The 23283-nt window shown below is 37.5% G+C and overlaps 5 protein-coding genes across 6 annotated transcripts; 2 read left to right on the forward strand and 3 right to left on the reverse strand.

Annotated features, from left to right (window-relative positions):
• Positions 1-965: 965 nt before the first annotated feature.
• LOC108840322 (vacuolar-sorting receptor 2) lies at positions 966-3891 on the forward strand. Its single transcript, XM_018613156.2, is given in 13 exon segments — positions 966-1293; positions 1372-2064; positions 2140-2228; positions 2300-2369; positions 2477-2560; positions 2641-2717; positions 2808-2889; positions 2966-3048; positions 3207-3273; positions 3365-3493; positions 3593-3699; positions 3797-3827; positions 3830-3891. Coding segments are annotated over 13 exon segments (1902 nt in total).
• Positions 3892-4913: 1022 nt separating this feature from the next.
• On the forward strand, positions 4914-8887 carry LOC108842807 (leucine-rich repeat receptor-like protein kinase PXC2). The gene is made up of 2 exons (XM_018615835.2): positions 4914-6894; positions 7206-8887. The coding sequence occupies exons 1-2, from the start codon at positions 5447-5449 to the stop codon at positions 8662-8664; spliced, it is 2907 nt and encodes a 968-aa protein (XP_018471337.2). The 5' UTR covers positions 4914-5446; the 3' UTR covers positions 8665-8887.
• Positions 8888-10064: 1177 nt separating this feature from the next.
• On the reverse strand, positions 10065-12524 carry LOC108840637 (RING-H2 finger protein ATL74). Its single transcript, XM_057002714.1, has one exon. It carries the CDS (start codon positions 12355-12357, stop codon positions 11896-11898), a length of 462 nt encoding a protein of 153 aa, XP_056858694.1. The 5' UTR covers positions 12358-12524; the 3' UTR covers positions 10065-11895.
• A 2593-nt stretch (positions 12525-15117) lies between these two features.
• On the reverse strand, positions 15118-16541 carry LOC108841069 (uncharacterized). Its single transcript, XM_018613852.2, has one exon. The coding sequence runs from the start codon at positions 15943-15945 to the stop codon at positions 15238-15240; it is 708 nt and encodes a 235-aa protein (XP_018469354.2). The 5' UTR covers positions 15946-16541; the 3' UTR covers positions 15118-15237.
• Positions 16542-16942: 401 nt separating this feature from the next.
• Positions 16943-18716, reverse strand: LOC108842832 (serine/threonine-protein kinase STY13). Of its 2 annotated transcripts, none has more exons than XM_018615868.2 (5): positions 18456-18716; positions 18050-18378; positions 17842-17966; positions 17614-17772; positions 16943-17516 (listed from the first exon to the last, which is right to left on the reverse strand). In XM_018615868.2, exons 1-5 carry the CDS (start codon positions 18575-18577, stop codon positions 17241-17243), a joined length of 1011 nt encoding a protein of 336 aa, XP_018471370.2. In that variant the 5' UTR covers positions 18578-18716; the 3' UTR covers positions 16943-17240. The 2 variants fall into 2 exon arrangements, with proteins under 2 accessions (XP_018471370.2, XP_018471369.2); XM_018615867.2 differs by having other exon boundaries at positions 16943-17519; positions 18456-18715.
• Between the last annotated feature and the right edge of the window lie 4567 nt (positions 18717-23283).

Below are 23283 nucleotides of genomic sequence, written 5' to 3' on the forward strand. Positions count from 1 at the left end.
TATATAAAAAGAAAAAAAAACAAACATATGTCGTATATTTTTGTTTATATAATTTATTTTATGTTGCTGCTTTGTATAGTATTCTATACCTCTATTTGTACATTGGTATATCATTTATTTTTTTTGGGTTCACCAATATTCAGTTATTTTAGATTTGATATTTTTTTAAAAAAAATAAAGTATTAAAAAAATTCAAGTTATATTATATATCAAAAATAAATAAAAATAGTAGTAATTGCCAAAAAATATTTTTTAATATTGTTAACGCCGCCAGCGAAATACTAAATCCTAAACATTTAATCTTTGGATAAATTCTAAACTATTGGGTAAATCATAAATTTTAAATCATAACACTAAAAACTAATTAAAATTTTAAAACAGTAAACTCTAAATACTTAACCCTAAATCCGAACCATTGTGTAAACTCAAACCCTATGGTTTATAATTTTACCAAAAAGTTCAGGGTTTATCGAAGTATTTAAAGTTTAATTAGTGTTTAATATTTAAGTTTTAGAGTTTATTTTGTTGATGTTAACAATATTAAAATATTATTTTTGTAACTATTGATAGTTTTATTTATTTTAAAATATAATGTAATTTGATAAATTCGTAATATTTTGTTTTATAAGATATTGAAAATAGAATAATTAAATACTATCTGACGGGATGAACTCCAGAAAAACTCGAAAAAGGAATCGAAAAGGCTTGCATGGATAAGGCATATATAACTTTGAGAAAATAGAAAATGGATCAAACATATAGTCAGAAGAAAAAGGCTCACATAATTTACAATAAAAAAAGCTCATTAACTAAGTTAATAGGATAAAAAAAACAGGAGAAAGCGGAAGATATATTTGATCTGAGAGTCAGTTTGACAGTTTCAATTCTTCTTTTTATGGGAAAAAGTGAAAGAGAGAAAATAGAAAGAGCTTAAGCCAATATTAGAAATCAACCTGGAAAAAAAAATGCATCTATCGGGTGGTGGGATCATGACGAGTGTAAGTAGGTTATCTGTAATGCGATGGGTGATGGTGTGTTGGTGGTGGGGTTCGTGCATGGGGAGGTTCGTGGTTGAGAAGAACAGCCTGCGAGTGACATCTCCCGAGTCCATCAGAGGAGTCTACGAATGCGCCCTCGGCAACTTTGGTGTTCCTCAGTACGGTGGAAGCATGTCCGGCTCCGTCGTTTACCCCAAAGCTAACCAGAAGGCTTGCAAGACCTTCGACGATTTCGAAGTCTCTTTCAGATCTAGAGTCGCTGGTTTGCCCACATTCGTTCTCGTCGATCGAGGAGGTCTCTCTCTTTGATTCACTTATGACTTGCTACGCAAGCTAACTCTGTTTTTTTTTTGTTGTAATTTTCCCCCGCCAGATTGTTACTTCACCTTGAAGGCATGGAACGCGCAACGAGCTGGTGCCGCTACCATCTTGGTGGCGGACAACAGGCCGGAGCCACTCATCACCATGGACGCGCCAGAGGACGAGACAGCAGACGCGGATTACCTCCAGAACATCACGATCCCTTCAGCGCTGCTGAGCAGATCTCTAGGTAGCGCCATCAAAACGGCCATAGAACAAGGAGAGCCCGTCCACATAAGCCTCGACTGGCGGGAGGCTCTTCCGCACCCTAACGACCGAGTGGCCTACGAGCTCTGGACCAACAGCAACGACGAGTGCGGACCCAAATGCGACGCGCAGATCCGGTTCCTCAAGAGGTTCAAAGGAGCTGCTCAGATTCTCGAGAAAGGAGGCTACACTCGCTTCACTCCCCACTACATCACCTGGTACTGCCCCGAAGCGTTTCTGGCTAGCAGGCAGTGCAAGTCGCAGTGCATCAACGGAGGAAGGTACTGTGCTCCTGACCCTGAGCAAGATTTCTCCAGAGGATACAACGGGAGAGACGTGATCGTTCAGAATTTGCGCCAGGCTTGCTTCTTTAGGGTGATGAATGAAAGTGGTAAGCCTTGGCTTTGGTGGGATTATGTCACCGACTTCGCCATCCGTTGTCCTATGAAACAGGAAAAGTATAACAAACTATGCGCTGATCAAGTTATTCGCTCTCTTGGTAAACGCAACATCTTCTTCTTATTCTATATCTCTTGACAATATCTTATTCTATCTATATATGTCTTTCGAGTAGGAGTCGATGTAAGTAAAGTAGACAAATGCATTGGGGACATTGAAGCAAATACTGAGAATCCCGTTCTCAGAGCTGAACAAGAAGCACAAGTGAGCTCTCTTTTTTCCCTCTTTTTCCACAAATGTAAACCTTCTTCTAACTATTGATTGCTTATTTTAAGGTTGGGAAAGGCTCGCGAGGAGATGTGACAATACTACCAACTATTGTGATAAACAATAGACAATACAGAGGTGAGGAAGTTCTTCGGAAAATTGCCTAAAATACCATTTTCATAGTACCGTTTTTCATGTTTAAATTGATTAAGGTTTTTTTCTATTTAATAATCTCATTATCACAGGGAAGTTGGAGAGATCGGCAGTGCTTAAGGCCCTTTGCTCAGGGTTCCGCGAGACGACTGAGCCACCCATATGCTTAACCGAAGGTCCTCTTTACGTCCTATACATACCTCTATTTGATATACACTACTTTTAACGTATGGTTCTTGATTCTGTGATTGCACAGACATAGAAACCAACGAGTGTTTACAAAACAATGGAGGGTGTTGGGAGGATAAGACTACCAACATTACAGCTTGCAGGGTGAAATTAATTTTTCTTGTTTTGTTATATTATGCCTACATATATATCTACTACGTATATGTTTCAGTAAAAGAAGTATCATTATTGCAGGACACTTTCAGAGGAAGAGTATGTCAATGTCCCATTGTTCAAGGTGTCAAGTTTTTGGGTGATGGTTACACACAATGTGAAGGTAAAAAAAACTCAAATGTATTTTATGATCACCTTAATGATATTATTTTTCACATGTTTAAATTTGGATATTGCAGCTTCAGGGGCACTGCGTTGTGGGATAAACAATGGAGGATGCTGGAAACAAACTCAAATGGGAAGAACATATTCGGCTTGCCGTGTAATATGGCATATCTCAAAACTAACTAACTTCCATCCTCTGTTTAAACATTCCCTCTCTTTTATATATATATATATATATATATATATATATATATATATCTGACTTACATTGATTGATTCTTAACTTTTATTTTTGTTGGTGTTGCTGTTGTTCAGGATGATCACTCGAAAGGCTGCAAATGTCCACCTGGATTCAAGGGAGATGGGCTCAAAAACTGCGAAGGTATTCTTTGAATAAACTATACATATGAAATATGAGAGCTTGAACTAAAAAACTAAAATCCCCACATGTTGTTAATGTGTTACAAATACAGATGTGAATGAGTGTGAAGAGAAAACAGCGTGCCAATGTCGCAGCTGCAAATGCAAGAACACATGGGGAAGCTATGAATGTAGCTGTAGCGGAAGCCTGCTTTACATCAGAGAGCACGACATTTGCATAAGTATATTATTTTTACACACCATTCATCGAATAATTATTGGAAACAATGGTCGACCATCAAGATAAAAACGTTTAAACTGCATTGTAACTGACGACACAGGTAAGGATGCAAGAGGAGAAGTAAGTTGGGGAGTGATATGGATAATAATAATGGGAATGGGAGCAGCTGCTTTGGGAGCTTACACAGTTTACAAATACAGAATCCGGGTATGCCTACTAAAACATACTAGTTCAGACTTGGATATATACATAATAAACTAATTTTGACTGTGGACGGTTTTGCTTAATTGATTATGTGCTGCAGACATATATGGACTCAGAGATAAGAGCGATAATGGCCAATACATGCCTCTAGATAACCATCCCAATAGTCAACCTTCTTCTCAGCTTGAGTTGTAAGAACAGAGGCTTCACTCACTGCACCTTCAAACTTCAGGCCTTAATTTGATCATATAAATTTTATTTATGGGGGTTTCTACACTTAATTTAGCCATTGTGGGAAGTCCGTTTATGCTGCTTACTGTTTTTTATATCATAGATGCTATAAAACTATACTGGCCAGGTCCATCAGATAGTTGGGCCATCCTTTTGGTGTCAGTTACTCATTTATTCGTACACCACAACGTTTTCTTAATAAAAGTACATCTAACTTTGAAATAAAGCTGAAGATTGTTATTGAATCCTTGTAATGTGTTTTTTGTTTGCTAAAACAAAATCAAATTTAAGTTTTTTTGGTGAACAATTGAAATAAAATTTTGTGCCAATAAAAGTGCATGATATTTGTTTATAGGAGTATGGAATGAATGTAAAAAATGTTAACATAATCAATGTGAATGTTGCTTGGGAATGAAACAAAGGTAGAGAAGTCTTGAGATGGTTTGGTAGGCATGTGTTTTTATCGTCATCATTTAACTCATTATCCCTGTTTTTTTCTTTCTTTAACTTTTTTTTTTTGTTTATTTCCACGATTCAGTATAACAAAGGAGTTATTTTCCATTGAACCAGTGTGATCTACACTGAAAAAAAAACAATTAAATCTTTGTTTCAAGTAGATATAAAGAAAAACAGGGCGAGAGAAAGTCAAAGGGAAGATACTATCAGTTGTAGTGAGCACCGTTTACGGCACTGTGTGCATTGAAGTGGTGTTAATTAAATGACAAGTAATCAATTCTGATAAGAAACACATGCAACTAGTAGTGCTTGAGGCGTGGTGGAAGCTATACGCCATCTTCATAAATCATTTTTCAGCTGTAATATAAGTATTTTTTATAAGAAATACATAGAGAAATGATGGCGTAGCATTGCATGCTCTGGGACAAGAAAGAAAGAATCCCTTCTCTTCTACTCCATCCGCTTTGCTCCTTCCATATATACTATTATTATTTGATTCAAAATCTATGATCATACGCGTGACCGGGTTCACGATTATTTATTTTCGAAAGATAAAGAAAGAAAAAAAAAGTAGACAAAAGTGTTAAAGGCGAGGAGAAGATTGTCCCCCAGGACTTGAGAAGTCATAAAGCCTCCTCTCCGGAGCTTACGCCGTTTACAGCACATTCTCTCTTTTCTCTCTCTCTGTTTCTCCACTTTCCCAAATTCTCTCATCTCTCTCACTATCCGCTAAAATAAGCTTCTACAAAAATTTTAATAACAAAAAAAACACTTTGGATTAGCCCATTACCTTCCCTTTTACTCCACCTGCTTTTGTATTTCATCTCACTCCTTTGTTTAAACTCTGCCTCTTATTATCATCAGTTCCCTGAAACTTCTTTTATTTGGGAAGCAGATGTTAAAGCACTTAATCTCCGGTATAGAAAAGCTTTTTGGTTGGTTTCCCTCTCCAGCATCCATGTCGGACTAGCCTCAGCCTTTCTTCTCTCTCTCTCTCTCCTTCATTGTTTTGTTATTATTTAAAAAAAGAAACGAAAATAATTCCGTTACTGGGCCTGAGGAAATGTCATTGCACGACGCCCTTGTTTCACTCCTCCTCTTCTTCCTCGCCGTTTCATTCACTAGTGGAGCGGACCCCACCTTCAACGACGACGTTTTGGGCCTCATCGTTTTCAAATCCGGCCTCGAAGACCCTCACTCCAACCTCGCCTCTTGGAACTCCGAAGACTACGACCCCTGCAGCTGGGCCGGATGCGTCTGCGACCCCGCCACCAACCAAGTAACCGAGCTCCGCCTCGACGGCTTCTCTCTCTCAGGCCACATCGGCCGTGGCCTACTCCGTCTCCGTTCCCTCCAAACCTTAGTCCTCTCCAACAACAACCTCACCGGAGCCCTGAACTCGGACCTCACCCACCTAGGCACCCTCCAGCTCCTCGACTTCAGCGGCAACAACCTCTCGGGCCGGATCCCGGACGCGTTCTTCGAGCAATGCGGGTCGTTGAGGTCCGTCTCCTTGGCTAGAAACAGCCTCAACGGTCCTCTCCCCGCTTCCCTCAGCTACTGCTCTACTCTCACTCATCTCAACCTCTCAAGCAATCACCTCTCCGGGAGGCTACCGAGAGAGCTCTGGCTCCTCAGGAGCCTGAACTCTCTCGATTTATCTGATAACTTCCTCCAGGGAGACCTCCCCGACGGGATCGGCGGTCTCTACGATCTCCGCCGTATCAACCTGTCGAAAAACTGGTTTTCCGGTGAACTTCCTTCCGACGTCGGAGCTTGTTCTTCCTTGAGATGGATTGATCTCAGTGATAATTACTTCTCCGGGAGCCTTCCGGTTTCGATGAAAACACTCGGCGGCTCGTGCAGGTTGCTCCGACTCCGAGGGAACTCTCTTGTCGGAGAGATCCCTGAGTGGATCGGGGAGGTCGTTAACCTCGAGACTCTGGATCTCTCGGCTAACAACTTCTCTGGGAAAGCTCCTTCCTCTCTGGGAAACCTCGTGTCTCTCAAGGAGCTTAACCTCTCAACGAACTTTCTCTCTGGGGAGATTCCGCAGAGTATCTCCAACTGCTCCAGCTTAGTTTCTCTTGACGTCAGCAGGAACTCGTTCACCGGGGATGTTCTCAAGTGGATGATGTTCTCTCAGAGTTCCCTCCACAAACGATCACGTAACGTCACTTTTCTCCCCTCCAACGTGGGATTTCTTCAAGGTCTTCGTCTTCTGGATCTTTCCTCCAACCGTTTCTCCGGTGAGATTCCGTCTAACGTTTGGATCCTCACGAGTTTGGTGCACCTCAATATCTCCGACAACTCTCTCTTCGGTTCCGTACCCGGCGGCATTGGAGGACTGAAACTCGTTGAGATTCTTGATCTGAGTAGTAATCTTCTCAACGGAACACTTCCTTCTGAGATCGGAGGGGCCGTCTCACTGAAACAGCTTAACCTGCAGAGAAACCACCTCACCGGCCAGATTCCCGCAATGATCTCAAACTGTTCGGCTTTGAACACAATGTAAGTACTTTTTTTTTTTGACATCACAATGTAAGTACATAGCATCTTGTGATTTTGTTTTTTTTTTGTGAATGAATATTAAATTTAATCGAATCAAAAGAATTTTGTATACAAAGGTCTATTTAAGATGTTTTTACTATAAAACTAAATTTGAATCATTTGTGTTTCATTTTTCATCATGTGGTTCATTCTCAACAAGTCTGACGGCAGTTAGTTATTTGTCACTTTTTTCAAGCTATGTTAAGGAACTGTGTGTGTGTTTTTGTCATAACATCTCAGGATTAATAATGAAGTAATCTGTGTTTGTGCAGAGATCTGTCGGAGAATAAGCTATCCGGTGCGATTCCAGGGAGCATTGGGAGTCTGAGCAACCTCCAGTACATAGACTTGTCGAGGAACAATCTCTCGGGAAGCTTACCCAAACAAGTAGAGAAACTTACCCACCTGGTGACCTTCAACATCTCTCACAACAACATCACGGGGGAGCTGCCAGCTGGAGGTTTCTTCAACGCTATCCCTCTCTCCGCCGTCACCGGAAACCCATCCCTGTGCGGCTCCGTCGTGAACAGATCGTGTCTCTCTGTCCACCCTAAACCAATCGTCCTCAACCCCAACTCCTCCAATCCAGCCACCGGTCCGCCTCTCGGCGGTCAGATCAGGAAGAGCGTTCTGAGCATATCCGCGCTCATCGCCATCGGTGCGGCTGCCTTCATTGCCGTCGGAGTGGTGGCCGTCACTCTGCTCAACGTGCACGCCAAGTCTAGCGTTTCCCGCCACGACGCAGCAGCTGCTGCCGCTGCGCTCGCCATGTCGGTTGGCGACACGTTCAGCTGCTCGCCGAGTAAAGATCAAGAGTTCGGGAAGCTGGTGATGTTCTCCGGCGAAGCGGATGTGTTCGACACGACAGGCGCGAATGCGTTGCTCAACAAGGACTGCGAGGTGGGTCGCGGTGGGTTCGGAGTGGTCTACAAGACGAGTCTCCAGGATGGGCGTCCTGTGGCGGTCAAGAAACTGACGGTCTCGGGTCTGATAAAGTCGCAGGAGGAGTTCGAGAGAGAGATGAGGAAGCTCGGCAAGCTGAGGCACAGGAATGTGGTTGAGATCAAAGGGTACTACTGGACGCAATCCCTGCAGCTCCTGATCCATGAGTTTGTCTCCGGGGGAAGCTTATACAGACATCTCCATGGGGACGAGTGCGCTTGCCTGACTTGGCGTGAACGCTTCAGCATCATTCTTGGGATAGCGAGAGGTCTGGCTTATCTGCACGGGAGTAACATCACTCACTACAATCTGAAAGCAACGAACGTGCTCATAGACGCAGAGACAGGGGAGGCCAAAGTCTCTGACTTCGGACTGGCCAGGCTTTTGGCATCGGCCCTGGATAGGTGTGTCTTGAGCGGGAAGGTACAGAGCGCGTTGGGGTACACAGCCCCGGAGTTTGCATGCCGGACGGTCAAGATAACAGAGAAGTGTGATGTGTACGGGTTTGGGATCTTGGTGCTGGAGGTGGTGACGGGGAAGAGGCCGGTGGAGTATGCGGAGGACGACGTGATGGTGCTGTGTGAGACGGTGAGAGAGGGGTTAGAGGAAGGGAGAGTGGAGGAATGCGTTGACGGTAGGCTGAGAAGGAACTTTCCGGCGGAGGAGGCAATACCAGTGATTAAACTAGGGTTGGTATGTGCGTCGCAAGTGCCCTCGAATAGGCCTGAGATGGAGGAAGTGGTGAAAATATTAGAGCTCATACAGTGTCCCTCTCAAGAGTTTGAGTGACGAGACAACAAGATGGAACAATATTTCTTTATTCCTTCTTCAGTTTTCATATATATAAAAGTTCCATCTTCTTCTAAAGGAAGGTTTTGTTTTCTTATGAGTTTATCAGGTCAGCTGAGCTCACTTCGAGGAATCTTTCTCACTTGGGAGGTTTCATTGTAATCAAAATGTTGAAGGTTGTTTTCGGTTCTTAAAGTAGATCAAAATGTTTGAGGTTTCTCTGTTTGCTGTGCCCTATCTATCATTCCTACATTTTATTTGAATCTTTTAACATACACTAAACATATTCAAAAGATGTGGACCATAAGCGTAATGAAGAATATATAATACATTTGAAAATCTTGATTGCGAAGAGACGTAAAGTCAGACAGCAAAACGATAAAGCAAAAATAAAAGGGTAAGAGAGAAGTCCACCACCAGCACCATTGTGAAGTGAGAGTCCCAAGGGTCCAAGCATAAGCTTTTTTCTCTAATGCGTTCATTATTGTAGAGTTGATGAGTTATGGAGTGTCCCCACACACTTAGACCATCTCCAACCCACCTCTATTTATATCTCTATATTTTTTCTTAAAATAGAGAATCTCTATTATAGAGGTGGATTTGCTCCAATGTATGCCTCTATAATAGAGTTCCTTTATTTATAGAGAAAAATATAGAGGAATCTCACTTTTTGCCTCTATATTTAGAGATGAAAATGACAAATCTCTATATTTTCCCCTATAAATAAAGGAACTCTATTATAGAGGCATACATTGAAGCAAATCCACCTCTATAATAGAGTTTCTCTATTTTAGAGAAAAATATAAAGGTGTACATTAGAGATGCTCTTACTCATTTCTCTTCGCTATTATTTACTCCCAGTAAGCTTTACATTCAAAAATGTATACTTTTGTCAGCTAATTTACAGACATTCATAATTACTATTATTACTCAGTGCTCACATTCACACATGATGGTCCAAAGAACGTATGTATCTCTAACTGATACAGTATTATTAAAATGATAGGCGTAGGCGATTTTGATTTGAGACACAAGCACCCTTTTAGCATATCTTATTTTTGTATGCAAATTTTATGTCTGCGCTTTTTCTCGTGTCATGTCTATTCTTTATTCTCCACGTTAGACACTAAAAAGTGCATTACTAGTATACAATGTATGTACTTTACCCTACTTTTTTTTTGTAATTTACATTATTACTTTTATAGTTCCACTTTTTTGCTTCCACTCTCAAAAGAGGGAAGCACGTTCGTCTTCGGTTTTGTACTGCTTTTGATATTTTACAAGTAAACAAAATCGATGTTACTGGACTAATGGACCAACTTTTGGGTTGTGTTGGGCCTATACCTCTCAGAGATGCAAATAATGTTTTGCAATTGCAAGTAATTTGATTAAGCATTGCGCACATGCAAAACAAAGTGAGGAATCTCATACTACCGCCCTCCCACCGTCTCTCGCAGGTAATAATAGCATTATTATAGAACAGCAAGCCCAAACGGCTGTAATCATATAGAACAGCAAGCCCAAACGGCTGTAATCACTCAACTAAGCACACTGCACACTCTAACGGTCTAACCAAGACTGCTCTCATGCATCACATTCCTTAGTCCTTACCATAGGAGATGATGCGTCACATCTGGCTCATATACGTGCCCGTTTCTCGTGTCCACCATTATGTAATGATCACCTACAGTTACTGATCGTCCCATGTTGGTTCTCTTGGCCTTGAGCCCTACTCTATGCGATTTGGAAACCGACAATGTAAGCATTATGCATGTGCTCTGGTTTCACTTAAACTAAAACATCACTTACCGATAATTCATACTCCCTCTGTTTCTGAATAAGTGTCATTTTAGAGTTGTGCACACGGATTAAGAAATCATTAAATTTTTCATATTTTTCATACAAAAACATCATTATCCATACATCTCAACCAATAGAAAAATAAAATGCAAAATAAAATTAACAAATTTTGCATTGAAATACTAAAACGACGCTTATTTTGCAACAAAAAAAAATCTCTATAACGACACTTAATATGAAACGGAGGGAGTGTGTTTTTTTAACTACTCAAACATTTTTGAAATTTTCTTTGGATAATTGACCTAAAATATAGATATACTTTGTAAAAATAAATAAATAAATAAATAAAAAATATATATATATAGTACAATACTCTCTCATATTGTACTACTTCGCCATTTATAGAAGGGACAAAACTGACGCACACTTCTCTCTTAAACACTAACTATATTGATGAAAAGAACAACGGCTGTGACTCATAAGTTATCACATGCTATCACACACGGACAAAAACACAATCTTATGTAAAAAAGATCGTAGCTTAAAATGAGCCATATACGCTGGTATTGCATAAAAGCCTCCTTTCTCATCTGCACATCTTAGCCTACCTATGGTTCTCCAAAATTTCAATATTATTTTTTGTAAGAAATATTAATTTAATAAAAATAATAATATAATCTACAAAACAGAAAAGTTAAAGTAAATAAAAAATTTCATAAAACAAAATATGATAATAATTTACGGTTTAAAATTATTTTTAAGTATTATTAAACAAAAGCCAATGAAATAAAAGAGTGGATTTAAAAAAAAAACATTTTTAAAATCAACAAGCGCAAAAAAGATTGACAAAAAATGATAGACATTCACAGCAAAAAAAAAATACATAATCAAAATAATATTTTTAAACTAAATTCTAGTATAGAGAACAAGAAAATAAACAAGTATGACAAAAAAACAAGATGAAGCCCACACTCCTTAAATATGGGTTATTCACAATTCATTCAAATAATCCGAGAGTTTTTCCACCAGTTATTTTTAAAAAATAAAATAGTAATATGGGCCTGTTAATTTTCCAGGTAATTATGCTCAAATTATTCGGTCTCATATTTTCTTTCGGGCATTTCGTATTAAAATAATAATTAATCACTCCCCGTAAGGCGTAAACCATGATGTATGCAAACTGAGTGATTACTAAAAGAAAGTCTAAAACTGTAATAGACTATTACAACTGCTAAAGCTACCCCGAGTCCATAATCTATAGCAAATAACCAACTGCAAATAACTAAATCAACTTATGACTAATTACTCTGAGCTGCCTGCCATAGACTACTATTACAACTGCTAAAGCTGCCCCGACTCCCGAGTCCATATATAATCTAGCAAATAACTAAATCAACTTACGACTAATCACCCTGACCTGCTTACTATAGCTTAGGTTGATCCTGCCACGTGTAACTCGATGAGCGAGTGCCGACAAGTAGGACATGAAGAGTGAGAAACAAGCCACGTGTCGATACAGGACATGTGGAAGCTGTGATTACACGGCGGAAGAACTCGGACCTTCTCACCGTCCGCGAACTCCCCCAGACAGATGGCGCACTCCGTCGTAGCTATCTCCACCCCGCTCGACCCGTACGCCGCCACGGGAAACCTCTTCAACTCTCGCTTCTTCAACCCGGGCCTGTCCGCCGCCACAGTCGATGCAGCTGATGAGGATAGCCCGAAGCCGCATCGCACCGCACACCGGAGTAACGAATTGAGCCCAAGCGCAAGTATCAAAGCGCAGAGCAGGGCAGAGAGTATGATCACCATGTTTGCGTCGAAGTTCATGTCCCTCATGTACCCACCTCCTCCTCCACCGCCAACGTTGGATTCAAGTAGCAGCCGGTGCATTCTTGTGTGTACGGTCGACTAGGAGGCTCCCTCTCAGCTTCGTTAGGTTTTGTGTGTTGAGAGACGTGTTAACGAGGATTTTCAAGTCTAACGTAACTGCTTAGTCTCTCTCTCGGTTTGTGGTTATCTGTTTAGACAGAGTGGGGACCTCTACCCTTTTTTTTCTTTCAGATTTTGGGTTATGTGGATGAACAATTTGTAGGGCAGTAATTACTATGAAAGGAGATAATATAGATTACCCTCTATTCTTGGCACCTTGCCGGATATTTTGTCTCTAGTAAGAGAACCGATGTAATGAACATAACATATATATTTATACACATGTGAAAATGCGCATATAATTCTGTTGGGTCCCTCGAGTCAGGATTGTACATGTGATTACATTACAAACAAACTGAAGAATAGTGAGTAATAAAAATTAAAGGAAAGGAGGTGGTGAGTAATACATGCACAAAGCACCGAGAAGCAATAAAACAGTCTTTATAATTGAAATCATCAGAAATGGCTACAAACTATTTGGTGATTCATAACAACGCCCACTACACACGTCATTTCAATAATCGATGAATCTATTTGTTTAGGTGAACTAGGATTTGTAGCTCCCTCGTTTTTTTTGCTACTCTTTGAAAAATTGAAGAGTTTGGTGTCTTGGTGAGATTTTTTTTTTTTTCCATCAAGATTTTAAATATATGAAAAAGGCCAAAACCCACCATTACAACAAAGCCCAAACAGACTCATTACCCAAACCAACTACCAAATGGGCCTAGACCCAAATTGAAAAACCTTAGCAAAAGGAATGAAAAACAACGGCGCCGTCGATCAAAGCCACCGTGTCTCCACCTCTTCTTGCTAACACCCGGAGCATTCACTCGGTACACCGGAACTCACCGGCGCTCCCGAACCTCCACTCGTTCCCTGCAAACGCCATCGATCTCTCGGTGGACCAATATCGGAGAGAGTCCATCACCGCTGTGAGATCTCGTCCGTTAAACAATCACCACCACCAACCGAAGATAAGGCTTTGCATGCAAACACACCCTTTCACGGCGAGCTTTATCGTCTTCCGACGATAACTTAAGCGACTCTTTCCAAACGAACCAATCAGAAATAAAAAACAAAAAAACAAGAGAAACTAAACCCTAAAAACCTAGGAAACCGAACCGGCGAGACAAGATTGTGGGCACCTTCATCCGCCGGGAGCTAGAACCGACGACGGCGAAGTTGAAGAAACTCCCCGTCCCGGAGGCAAAAGCCGGCGTCGACGGATCTGTTAGAGACTCCGTCTCTCGGAAGTGGAAACCAACTACTAACCTCTTCACCGCCGTCCTTCCCGCCACCGCGTCATTACTCTACGAAAAGAACACCGCGATTGGTGACTAGGCATAGCTCTGACAAAGCGAAGACCGGAGGAGACGACGAAGATACAGAACAAGAATGATTTAATCTGAAAAAATCGAAAGGAAAAGGGAACCGACGGCGGCGCGGACGCTCACGCGCCGACCGCCGGCCCCTCCCTCGATCTGCTTTATCTCTTTTCTCTCGGTGTCTTGGTGAGATACTATCGCTTATATAATTATGTAGTATACTTATAAGTGTGATAATGATTCATTTAGTGAAAGATAACATCATCTTTTTCCATTATCTTTTTGGGGTCTTAAAAATCAACTTTTATATGGAAAAGTATGACCTTTAAGCAAAATCTGAAAAGTGACATAACTAGAACGATCTTAGAAGAACCTGAATCGTTTTTTCTGGTTTTAATGTTAAATAATATTTGAATAGGCAGCAAATAGATTTGTTATGGCATGGCGTTGGTTTTAGTTGTTAGAAGCCTGCCTACCCATCAAGTATCATCAAGCTCTTATTTCAGGATGAAATCTCTGTTTCAACTCAACCACACTTACCCATCACCTCTCATCTCAGGTTGCCAAGGTCAAGGGTATTTGTTCGTCATTCTCGGTTTCAACACATCAATTGACCCCACCACTGCCTATGTGCCTCTGTCCCTGGTTATCAATATGCTCTCTAATACGTTTAAAATTCACCTAGTCTCTTCGAAAAGTTTTGTCAGTGTTAGTGCCAATCTTGCTTATCTAATTGGCCATTAGCCAAATCCAGAATCTCAATGGACATGTATGCCTTTTTCAAATTCTTTGATTTGGAAGGCATCAACGTGGATTCGATTATATGAAGCTCGTTTGAGCAACCGCTTCAAGGGTACAACTACAAGTGAAGTCTTTCCACAACTTTTTTACATTGAACAAGTTTCTTCCTTTAGCATTTATAACTCTAAACCCCATCCTAATAGAAATGTTTTCGTATTCACATCACAGTATTTATCTGAATTTACCACAATTTTGCATGCTCGAAATATTTTAGCGTTTACGTTGCAATCTTCTAAGGTAAGGTACACCTTGCATATCTTTTTGTATTCAATATTTTGTATTTAGTATGTAAGCTCTACATATTAACAACTAAGTATGGTCTTGGTGAGGTAGAGTAACATTTAATGAGCTTTTAGTTGTAGCTTTTGAAAAGGGTCGGTTTTTTCTGCATATTTGCTAATAAGTGATATTAACTGTTCAACATCAAATATTTAAAGGATTTGGATTGCTCTCCCATATATTCTAGTCTTTAGTTATCATTTACTACTCAAATAAGCTACACACAAAAATGAAACGTTTGTTAAATTTCGAAATTTAGAAGTTAACGGGAAAAAAAGAAACACTTTTATGTATCAGTTAGTAGAAGATTAGCGAGATTAAAGTCTGTCTATATAAAAATATAAGCTTTAACATTACGAGTAAAAACACAATATGAAAGGATGCAGAATTAAGAAACAAGTGCTAAACTTTAACCAAGAATAAATATAAAAGCAAGCTACAGCTTCAGAGACAAGTCAATCTCAGTATCCTTGCAAGTATCACTGTCCGACTGATCTTCTTTGTCACCTTGGTCCTCCTTATTCATATGAATGCTGCCTTCTAAGTTTGAAATCAGATTTTTGGAAAGATCGTCTGTCTTTGGGCACGAGAGTTGAGACATGAGAGGGATATGGGAATTAATGTTGAGGCCTCTGTACCCTAAGCGACATCTGAAGATGTTTAAGGGATATGCCTTATATTTACCAATGTTGGGACTGCAACGAACCCCAAGGTCATACTGTGAGGTGTTGCTGTTGGAAACACCTCTTGGTGGGTACTGGCCGTAGAAGGAGAGCCCAGGATAGTTGATTTCGATCTCCTTACGCCTTTTGGCCAATGATCGCTCTTGCTTGTGAGCGTTCTGATGTCCTCCTAGTGCTTGAGAAGTAGAGAACTCTTTCTTGCAGAAGGTGCAAGCAAACACCCTCGCTTTAGCCTCGTTCTTCGTCCCTTCTGCCTCATCTAAAACTCCAAAACCAGAGTTTCTTATGTTGTCGTTGTTGAACAAAAAGCTAAACTCTAGCCTCGGAGTCTCAGTCGCTGGCCCATCCGCAGTCTTCTCTTTCGTTTTCCCTTTGGTATCGGTTAAGAAACCCATTTCATGCGAAGATGACGAGATACTGCTGGAGGAACATGAAGTTGGCGTAGTGAGGTTGAGTTCCATGGTCAAAGGAACAAAACGTAGTAATGTTTTTTTAGGGTCTGTATTTGTCTGTGGACAATGAGATCAGAGAGGAACACGAGTTGCTTCTATTTATTGGGTGTTAATCATTAATGTCTAAAAATCTTCATATTTATGGTAGAGAATCCCAAGTTTAGCAAGTACTAACATTCAAGTAAACGGCTTAGTTAGACTAGTTTTTTGTTTTCCTTATGCATTTGATTCTTTAAACATAGTTACTCAAAATTTATGCCTAATCACTTTTCTTCTTTCCCAATTTTCATCCCCTACGACTCTCTGTTTCCGTTTCTCTGTACTTTCAAATTATCAATTAATATCTTTATTTGGTAATATTTTGTTAACTTTTGTCCGTTTCAGTTTACACTTTCTTTAATTAAATATATTATAATGGTGTACATGTAATCTTTTATTTGGAAAAGTAACTCCACCAAGATTAAGCAAGTTGCATTTAGTGATCTTTTTGTTTTCAATTTGAAAACAGAAACTCCAGTTTCAACTTTGTATTCAAGGATCTGTCACATTTATTTTTCTCCAGCTAACTAAGTAGATTTTTTTACTTGAAAAGGAAAATATTATATGTTTTTCCAAAACACAATCAACCATTTATTACAATATTTTTAGTTTATTTTTTTAAAATTTCAATATATATTTGTGTGCGACATGTGTACGAATACTGTTAAATTAAATATTTAAAAAGTAAACTAAAAAGCAGCAAACATAATATAATCTTACAATAGTAAGAACTAAAGTAAATAATATATGCATATACTTTTTTTTTAACTGAAGATATATGCATATACTTATAGCGTTGAACTCACTAAGACCATTTTCAATATCTTTTGCGATTTTATATTTACAATAAAGAAATTCTATAATAAGTCTGGGGAAGGACCAACACCCTTTGTCTATGATTTTGAGAAAGATCCATCAGATTAGATACGTGAGGAGATAAGTAAATTGTGCAAACGGTTTCCCAAACTTCTAGAAAATTTAAAATTATATATTGGATAATAATATACATATCACTTTTGTCTTTTGCTTTTAGAATTAGAAAGATAAACAAAGCAATTTGAAGATGTGAGTCCAATTAATTAGTTTGGCATGTGAGGCTACTACTTAATAACTTGGCAAAGAAGAAGGAGAAGAAAGACAGGGTGGCTAACTTACTCTTAAGTCTAACGCTCTACTTATCTCCTGCTAATGTTTTATTTAGTCATCCCCAAAGCAGTGGCAGTTTCAGACTCCTTCCTAACATCATCTTTCTTCTTCTTCTTATTCTAAGAGTCTTTGTTCCTCTTAGCAGCAAAAAGCTGGCGAATGAATGCAAACTTGCCTTTTGCGCGGCTGGAGAACTCAGTGATAGCTCTGATTCTGTTGGCCTCACCCTCAGGCAGAGGCAGAGGCTGAGGAGGAGGAGAGAGCGTGAGGATGAACTCGTTGAGCAATCGGATAATCTGACTGAAGCTGGGCCTCATGTTTGGGTCCTCCACCCAACACGATTGCACTATGAAGGCCAGACTCGGAGATATACCATCTGGCAATCCGGGCCTCTCCTGCTGCATTGTTTCAAAACAACAACAAAACTAAGGTTGGATTTTTGAAAAGAGTTAATATTATTAATACACATAAGAAGAGAGATGAAGGAAGGACCTTGAAAGCTGCAGCATAGGCGGCTTGGAGGTTGGACATGCCCTCGAAAGGCATCCGGTTAGTAAGAAGCTCCCACAGGACGATTCCAAAGCTGTAGACATCAACCTTGTTGTTGTAATGCTTCTTCTCTCCTTGACGCAGCGTCACTGTACTGTAGAGCTATAACATGGCATGAACATAATAAGGTTTTGTATTCTTAATTAGATGATAATAATAACTAGAACAAACCTCAGGAGCCATCCAACGGTAAGTGCCAGTCTCAGCGGTCATCATCTCAGTGACGGTTTCTTCCCGAGCAAGTCCAAAATCAGCAAGCTTGAGGGATTTTTGATCCTCCGTGAGCAATAAGTTGTCTGTTAGTTAAGATTAGAGGAGAGTGGAAACAAAACCTAATTAGTAAGAATGAAAAAAACAAATGATGATGATTAATACATACCAGGTTTGAGGTCACGGTGAATGATTCCATTGGCGTGTAAGCAGTCCAAGGCGCGAGCAATGTCAAGGGCAAAGGACAAAGCGAGAGGGAGATCAAGGAGGTGAGGTCGGATGCTGGTGAGATATTTACGGAGAGACATCCCTGGGAGCAACTCTGTTACAATAACCATTAAAGGATCTTTGCAGGCTCCGATGAACTTTACAAGATTGTGGTGTTTGACTCGGGACATCATATTGACTTCGCGGATGAAACGGCTTTGGAGGGATGACTTGTCCTCTGGACTGCTCCCACGGTTTAGAACTTTTATAGCAACTATCAGGGAACCATACCTGACAGGAAAAAAAATATATAAAACAAACAGCAAAAGAGAAAGAAAAAAAAAAGAGGAAAGAGGAAAGGCAGAGACCTTCCTTGATAGACTTTGCCGTGAGCGCCTTCGCCAATCTTGGAGCCGATGAACAACAACTTTGGATCCACCAGCAAACTCTCCTCTATCCTCAATCCCTTCTCTTCTTCGTTACTACTCATTTTGTCTCTCTCTCTCTCTCTTTTATCTCTCAACCATTAGCCCTAGTTCCATGTACGGACTCCCCTTCCACTCAGTCGAATCTTCTCCGACGACGGCGACGAATGTTTTTTTTTTTTTAATCTATCTTGTCTTTAGACAAAGTAAAGGAACACGCTAATATATTTTTATTTTTTAATTAAAAAGACAAGAAAAATGGTGGGAGTTAATTGTTTTCTGTTTCGCGAATGACGCAGTGACATGTGGCAAGCACCCGAATTGGACATTCTCCCTCTCTGACTAACCAGAGAGCAGGGCTTGTAATTATTACTCGTTTCTCATCTTAAACCCAATAGTTAATTCGTATCCGCTTGAAAATTCAAATATTTGGTATCCCCTAGTCTATATTTGAGAAGTGATTTTGCCACATGTCATCTCCATAATCAATTTCACAAAAAAATGATGACATGGTTACTAAAATTGATGACATGGCTTATAGTTAAATATGACATGGACAATAACATTTATTGCTGATATATATTTTTGGTAAACTTTATAAAATATGGCAATAATTCATACATTACATTTAATGCGATTTATATTTTTGGTAAACTTTTTAAAATATGGTAATAACTCATAAATCATCCCTAAAATAAATATATTCAAATATGAATTATAAATTTCGAAATTTTATTTAATTTTACTTTTATAATTATAAAATTTTTATTACTAAAATTTTCAAACTTTTCTACATCTTTTAAAAAAGTAAATAAATTTTTAATCGTAATATAATTAGTCTCTTTTAGATATCTAATTTTTTTAAAAAATATTGTTTAGTTTTAATCTCTATAATATTATTTGAGAATTTAGTTTTCTATGTGTCGCGCTCACGTTAATTCTTATGATGGTTAATTATAATAGTACCCTTAATGAATCAAATATATCTATTTGTCATTATTAAAAAGAAAAAATTACTTTTTATTTTGGTTTCCTTCTCTAAATAACCTATATAATGAAAAGAAATTTGTAAATTTTAAAAAACGAAAAAATATCTTTTATATATAATGCGATTCATTAAAAGCAAACTTAACAAAATAATTTTGATTTTAGAGTAACTAAATAATTATCCCTTTAAAAGATAATCTTAAACAACATATTATATATTTTAATATAATTATTTTATTTTAATTAATCTATTTCTCAAATTTATTACAAAAAAATTAAGTAACATAACACAAGATATTTTAATGAATAAAAATGCATCTTTTATTTTCTAATTAAGTATCCTTTTATATTTTTCCAAATCAAATATATAATAAAGAAAGTAATTAGAAAATTTATAATGAAAACATTTTTATATGTGATGTGATTTCATAAAAAAAAAGAGAAAGTTCAGAAAAATAATCTTGACTTTATAAGTTTATAAGTTATTTTTATGCAACTTCGTACCGATCATGACTTTACTTTCTAATTTTGTTTTTGCAAATTAACATATACCAAATTATAAAAGATAGTAACATACTTACATATCTATGATGAAGAACCAAAGGAATACAATTAATTTAATTTGGTTGAGTTAAACTAGAAATAATATATTTTAGTTTGAAGGAATATATGTAACACAATATATCCACAAAATGAGTAATCGGACTAATCTAATTTTTAATAAAAAATCAAACACTTAACTAAATATAATGTATTATTGTTCATATTAATATTTTATAAATATAAACTATAGAACAATGTAACATACTATTAACTAATATGAGATCTCAATTAATATTATGAATATATATTAACCAACTATTGCAACTAAGTTCTTTTCTATAATTTATATATATGCATGAGGTTTCATAATACTATCGTTGTTATATTAATATCAGTAACTTTGAATCAATTAAAACTTTAATTTATTTTTACTATTTAATTCTAAAATAATTTATATTAAATTATACATAATATTTCTAAAATATATTTACAAATCTAAGGCAATATCAAATTAATTGTAAACAACAAAATTAATCAATATTTTAATCTATAGAATAAACAAATTATGGTTGAATCAGAAAATTAGATATTATCTTATATATCCAAAATTATACCTATGATTAAAATAAAATAATATTATTTGAAAAATAGCATACTGATTACAATATAAATTACATAGTAATTTAAAAAAAAAAATTATAGTAAACTATTTAATATATTCATTTTATAAATATTTATATCCGTGCATGCGCACGGGAAAATCACCTAGTTATCAAGATAATTAGAGAATAAATCAATAATTTTTATTAATTACAAAAATTAACTCAAATATCAAATATCATAATTACTTTTAGTACTTGATTTGTTACTTACCATTTTACTTGCCCATTTATCTGCTATTTGTTATATGATCTATTAAATATTTGTTTATATTTATTTTTTCTTCTACTTGCATTTAGAATTTAATACAAATACTCATTATTTTTTTTTATATTTGTTATTTGTTTCGTATTCGTCTTGATTTTTAAATATTCATCGTCATAGGTAAATACTAAATAGTAACACGCATTATATAATTTAGCTATATGGTTTATTATTACATGTTATTTGTTTAGAAAAGACATATTTTTCATCGTGAAAATTGTATAATGCTTATATATCAAAATATTTATGTATTTTTAACTTATTTCCTTTAAAATATGAATAAATACCACTTTTATTCCACTTTTCATGATACCCAATAAAGAGAAATTGCCATTAATACCACTTTTCAAAAATACACTAACCAACTTTACCATTAAAATTTAAGAAGAAAAAAGACTACTATGCTCTTACATAATTAAACACCAAACATATCTCTCCTCCATCTCAGTTGCTCTGCTCTCCTCGGCGTCATTTCCTTCTGTGGATGTCGAAGATGGATTCTCTACGACGACCACCACCCAAAACCCTAGCTCCGTTCCAACTCGTCCTGGCGTCAACAAGAGCCACGCCGATTCAATCTCCACCGGCTGCTCCTTCGAACGAGGACTCGAGAAAGCTCTCGCCTTTGCTTACTTTTTTTTTTTTAATTTGGATCTAATTAGGAGAAACCTGCTTCATTGAATAATGGAGAAGAAGTCAGCGAACATCGTCGATGGCCTACCATTCAAGTGGGGTAAAAGAGTGTAGAAGATAAGGTTGTGAGTACTGTCTTTATGACTGTGTCTCGGTTGGAGATGATAGTAAAGTGGTCTCTAGGGTGTTCTTTGTTGGGAAGATTATAAAAATATGGGAGTATACTGATCAGCCTCACGCAGGCTCGCCAATCTGAATCTCAGACTAATAAGGCTTCAAAGAGATTCCCACCAGCACCACCACCAAGAGAAGAAAGTGAGAGCGGAGACGATGAGAACGAGAAGCTATTTTGCTGTTTTTTTCTCCTCAAACATTGACTCGATGTTCTCTCAGATTCTTTGCTACAATGACTGTGAATTCAAATTCTGAAAACTGAACAACAACAAGATCACATACAGAGTATCAAAATCCATTCTTTTCCACGCAAAGTTGAATCATAGGAACTTATTGAGTTATATGCTCGTTGTTTATATGCTAGTTGTTTCGAGGAACTTATTGACTTGGCCAATTCTGATTCAACTTCCACATCTCAGTTCAGTTCAGTTTCTACCTGAACCTCTTCTTTGGAGATGACTTGACTACATTCTTTAGGAGTTATGATAGTTAGAGGTGTTCTTGCAGTTGAATGTGGATGGGAGAGATTAGGTAATATATGAGAAGAGATTATAGCTATTTGCCAAGTTGTAAGGGTTTATAACTTATTTTATAAAGATTTATAAATTAGCTATAAAAATTTATAAAGGCATATAAATATTTATACATCATTTTGTAATGATTCCCGTGGCCTTCACATGGTTCCCGTATCAATATATCTGGAGGAGCTGGGTGCTTAAACGACTCTTCGTCTAAGCTCACTACTTTTTGTACCGAGTCTGGTTCTTTTGGATCATTATCAGCCGCTAAATTTTATACCGCACAACACTTGATGGTATAACAGGCTCGATATCAATTACACATAGCAGGCCTATTTAATTTGGGTTTCACTGTTAATTTCAAATCATGGGCCATCATTGTAGGTTTCTAACTCATATTTTGTCATATTAGCATTATTCCCAAGAACAATAAACATGGTAGGCCTAAAACATGATCGTGTAGAAAATCTAAAAAAAGTTCACAAATTTGTTACTGTCATTATATATTATACACACATCAATACGTCAACGCTACCTATTTGTTTGGTTACGAAGCTTGTAGCACTGCCGGACAAATAGTCTAACGCAGCAGGTGCAAATTAAGCTGTTAGTATAAATTCAATGCACTAAAGCATCTATTTTCTCTATCAAAATTATTTTATTATGGAAGTCTAAGTCCATTGGATTGACTATAAATTTATTAATGTTTTTACACATACAAAATATGGATTTTCAAGTCACAAAAAATGAATTATACAAATTAATGAAAATGCGTTCTTTTTTTTTCAACAATCGTCTAAGAAATATCGTCAGAACCAGGTAGATCTAATAAAAAATTCAAAGTGATACATATATTATAAGACGGCTCTAAATGCTATAATCAAATTTGAATGTTCATTAAAAGAAAAATTATCGGCTGTAAAATGATGTATATAATGTTTTCTATATTTATAATAATATAATTAATCAGCAATAAAATATTGACAGAGTAA

This window comes from Raphanus sativus, chromosome 2 (assembly GCF_000801105.2).
Source record: "Raphanus sativus cultivar WK10039 chromosome 2, ASM80110v3, whole genome shotgun sequence".
Taxonomy (NCBI): domain Eukaryota; kingdom Viridiplantae; phylum Streptophyta; class Magnoliopsida; order Brassicales; family Brassicaceae; genus Raphanus; species Raphanus sativus.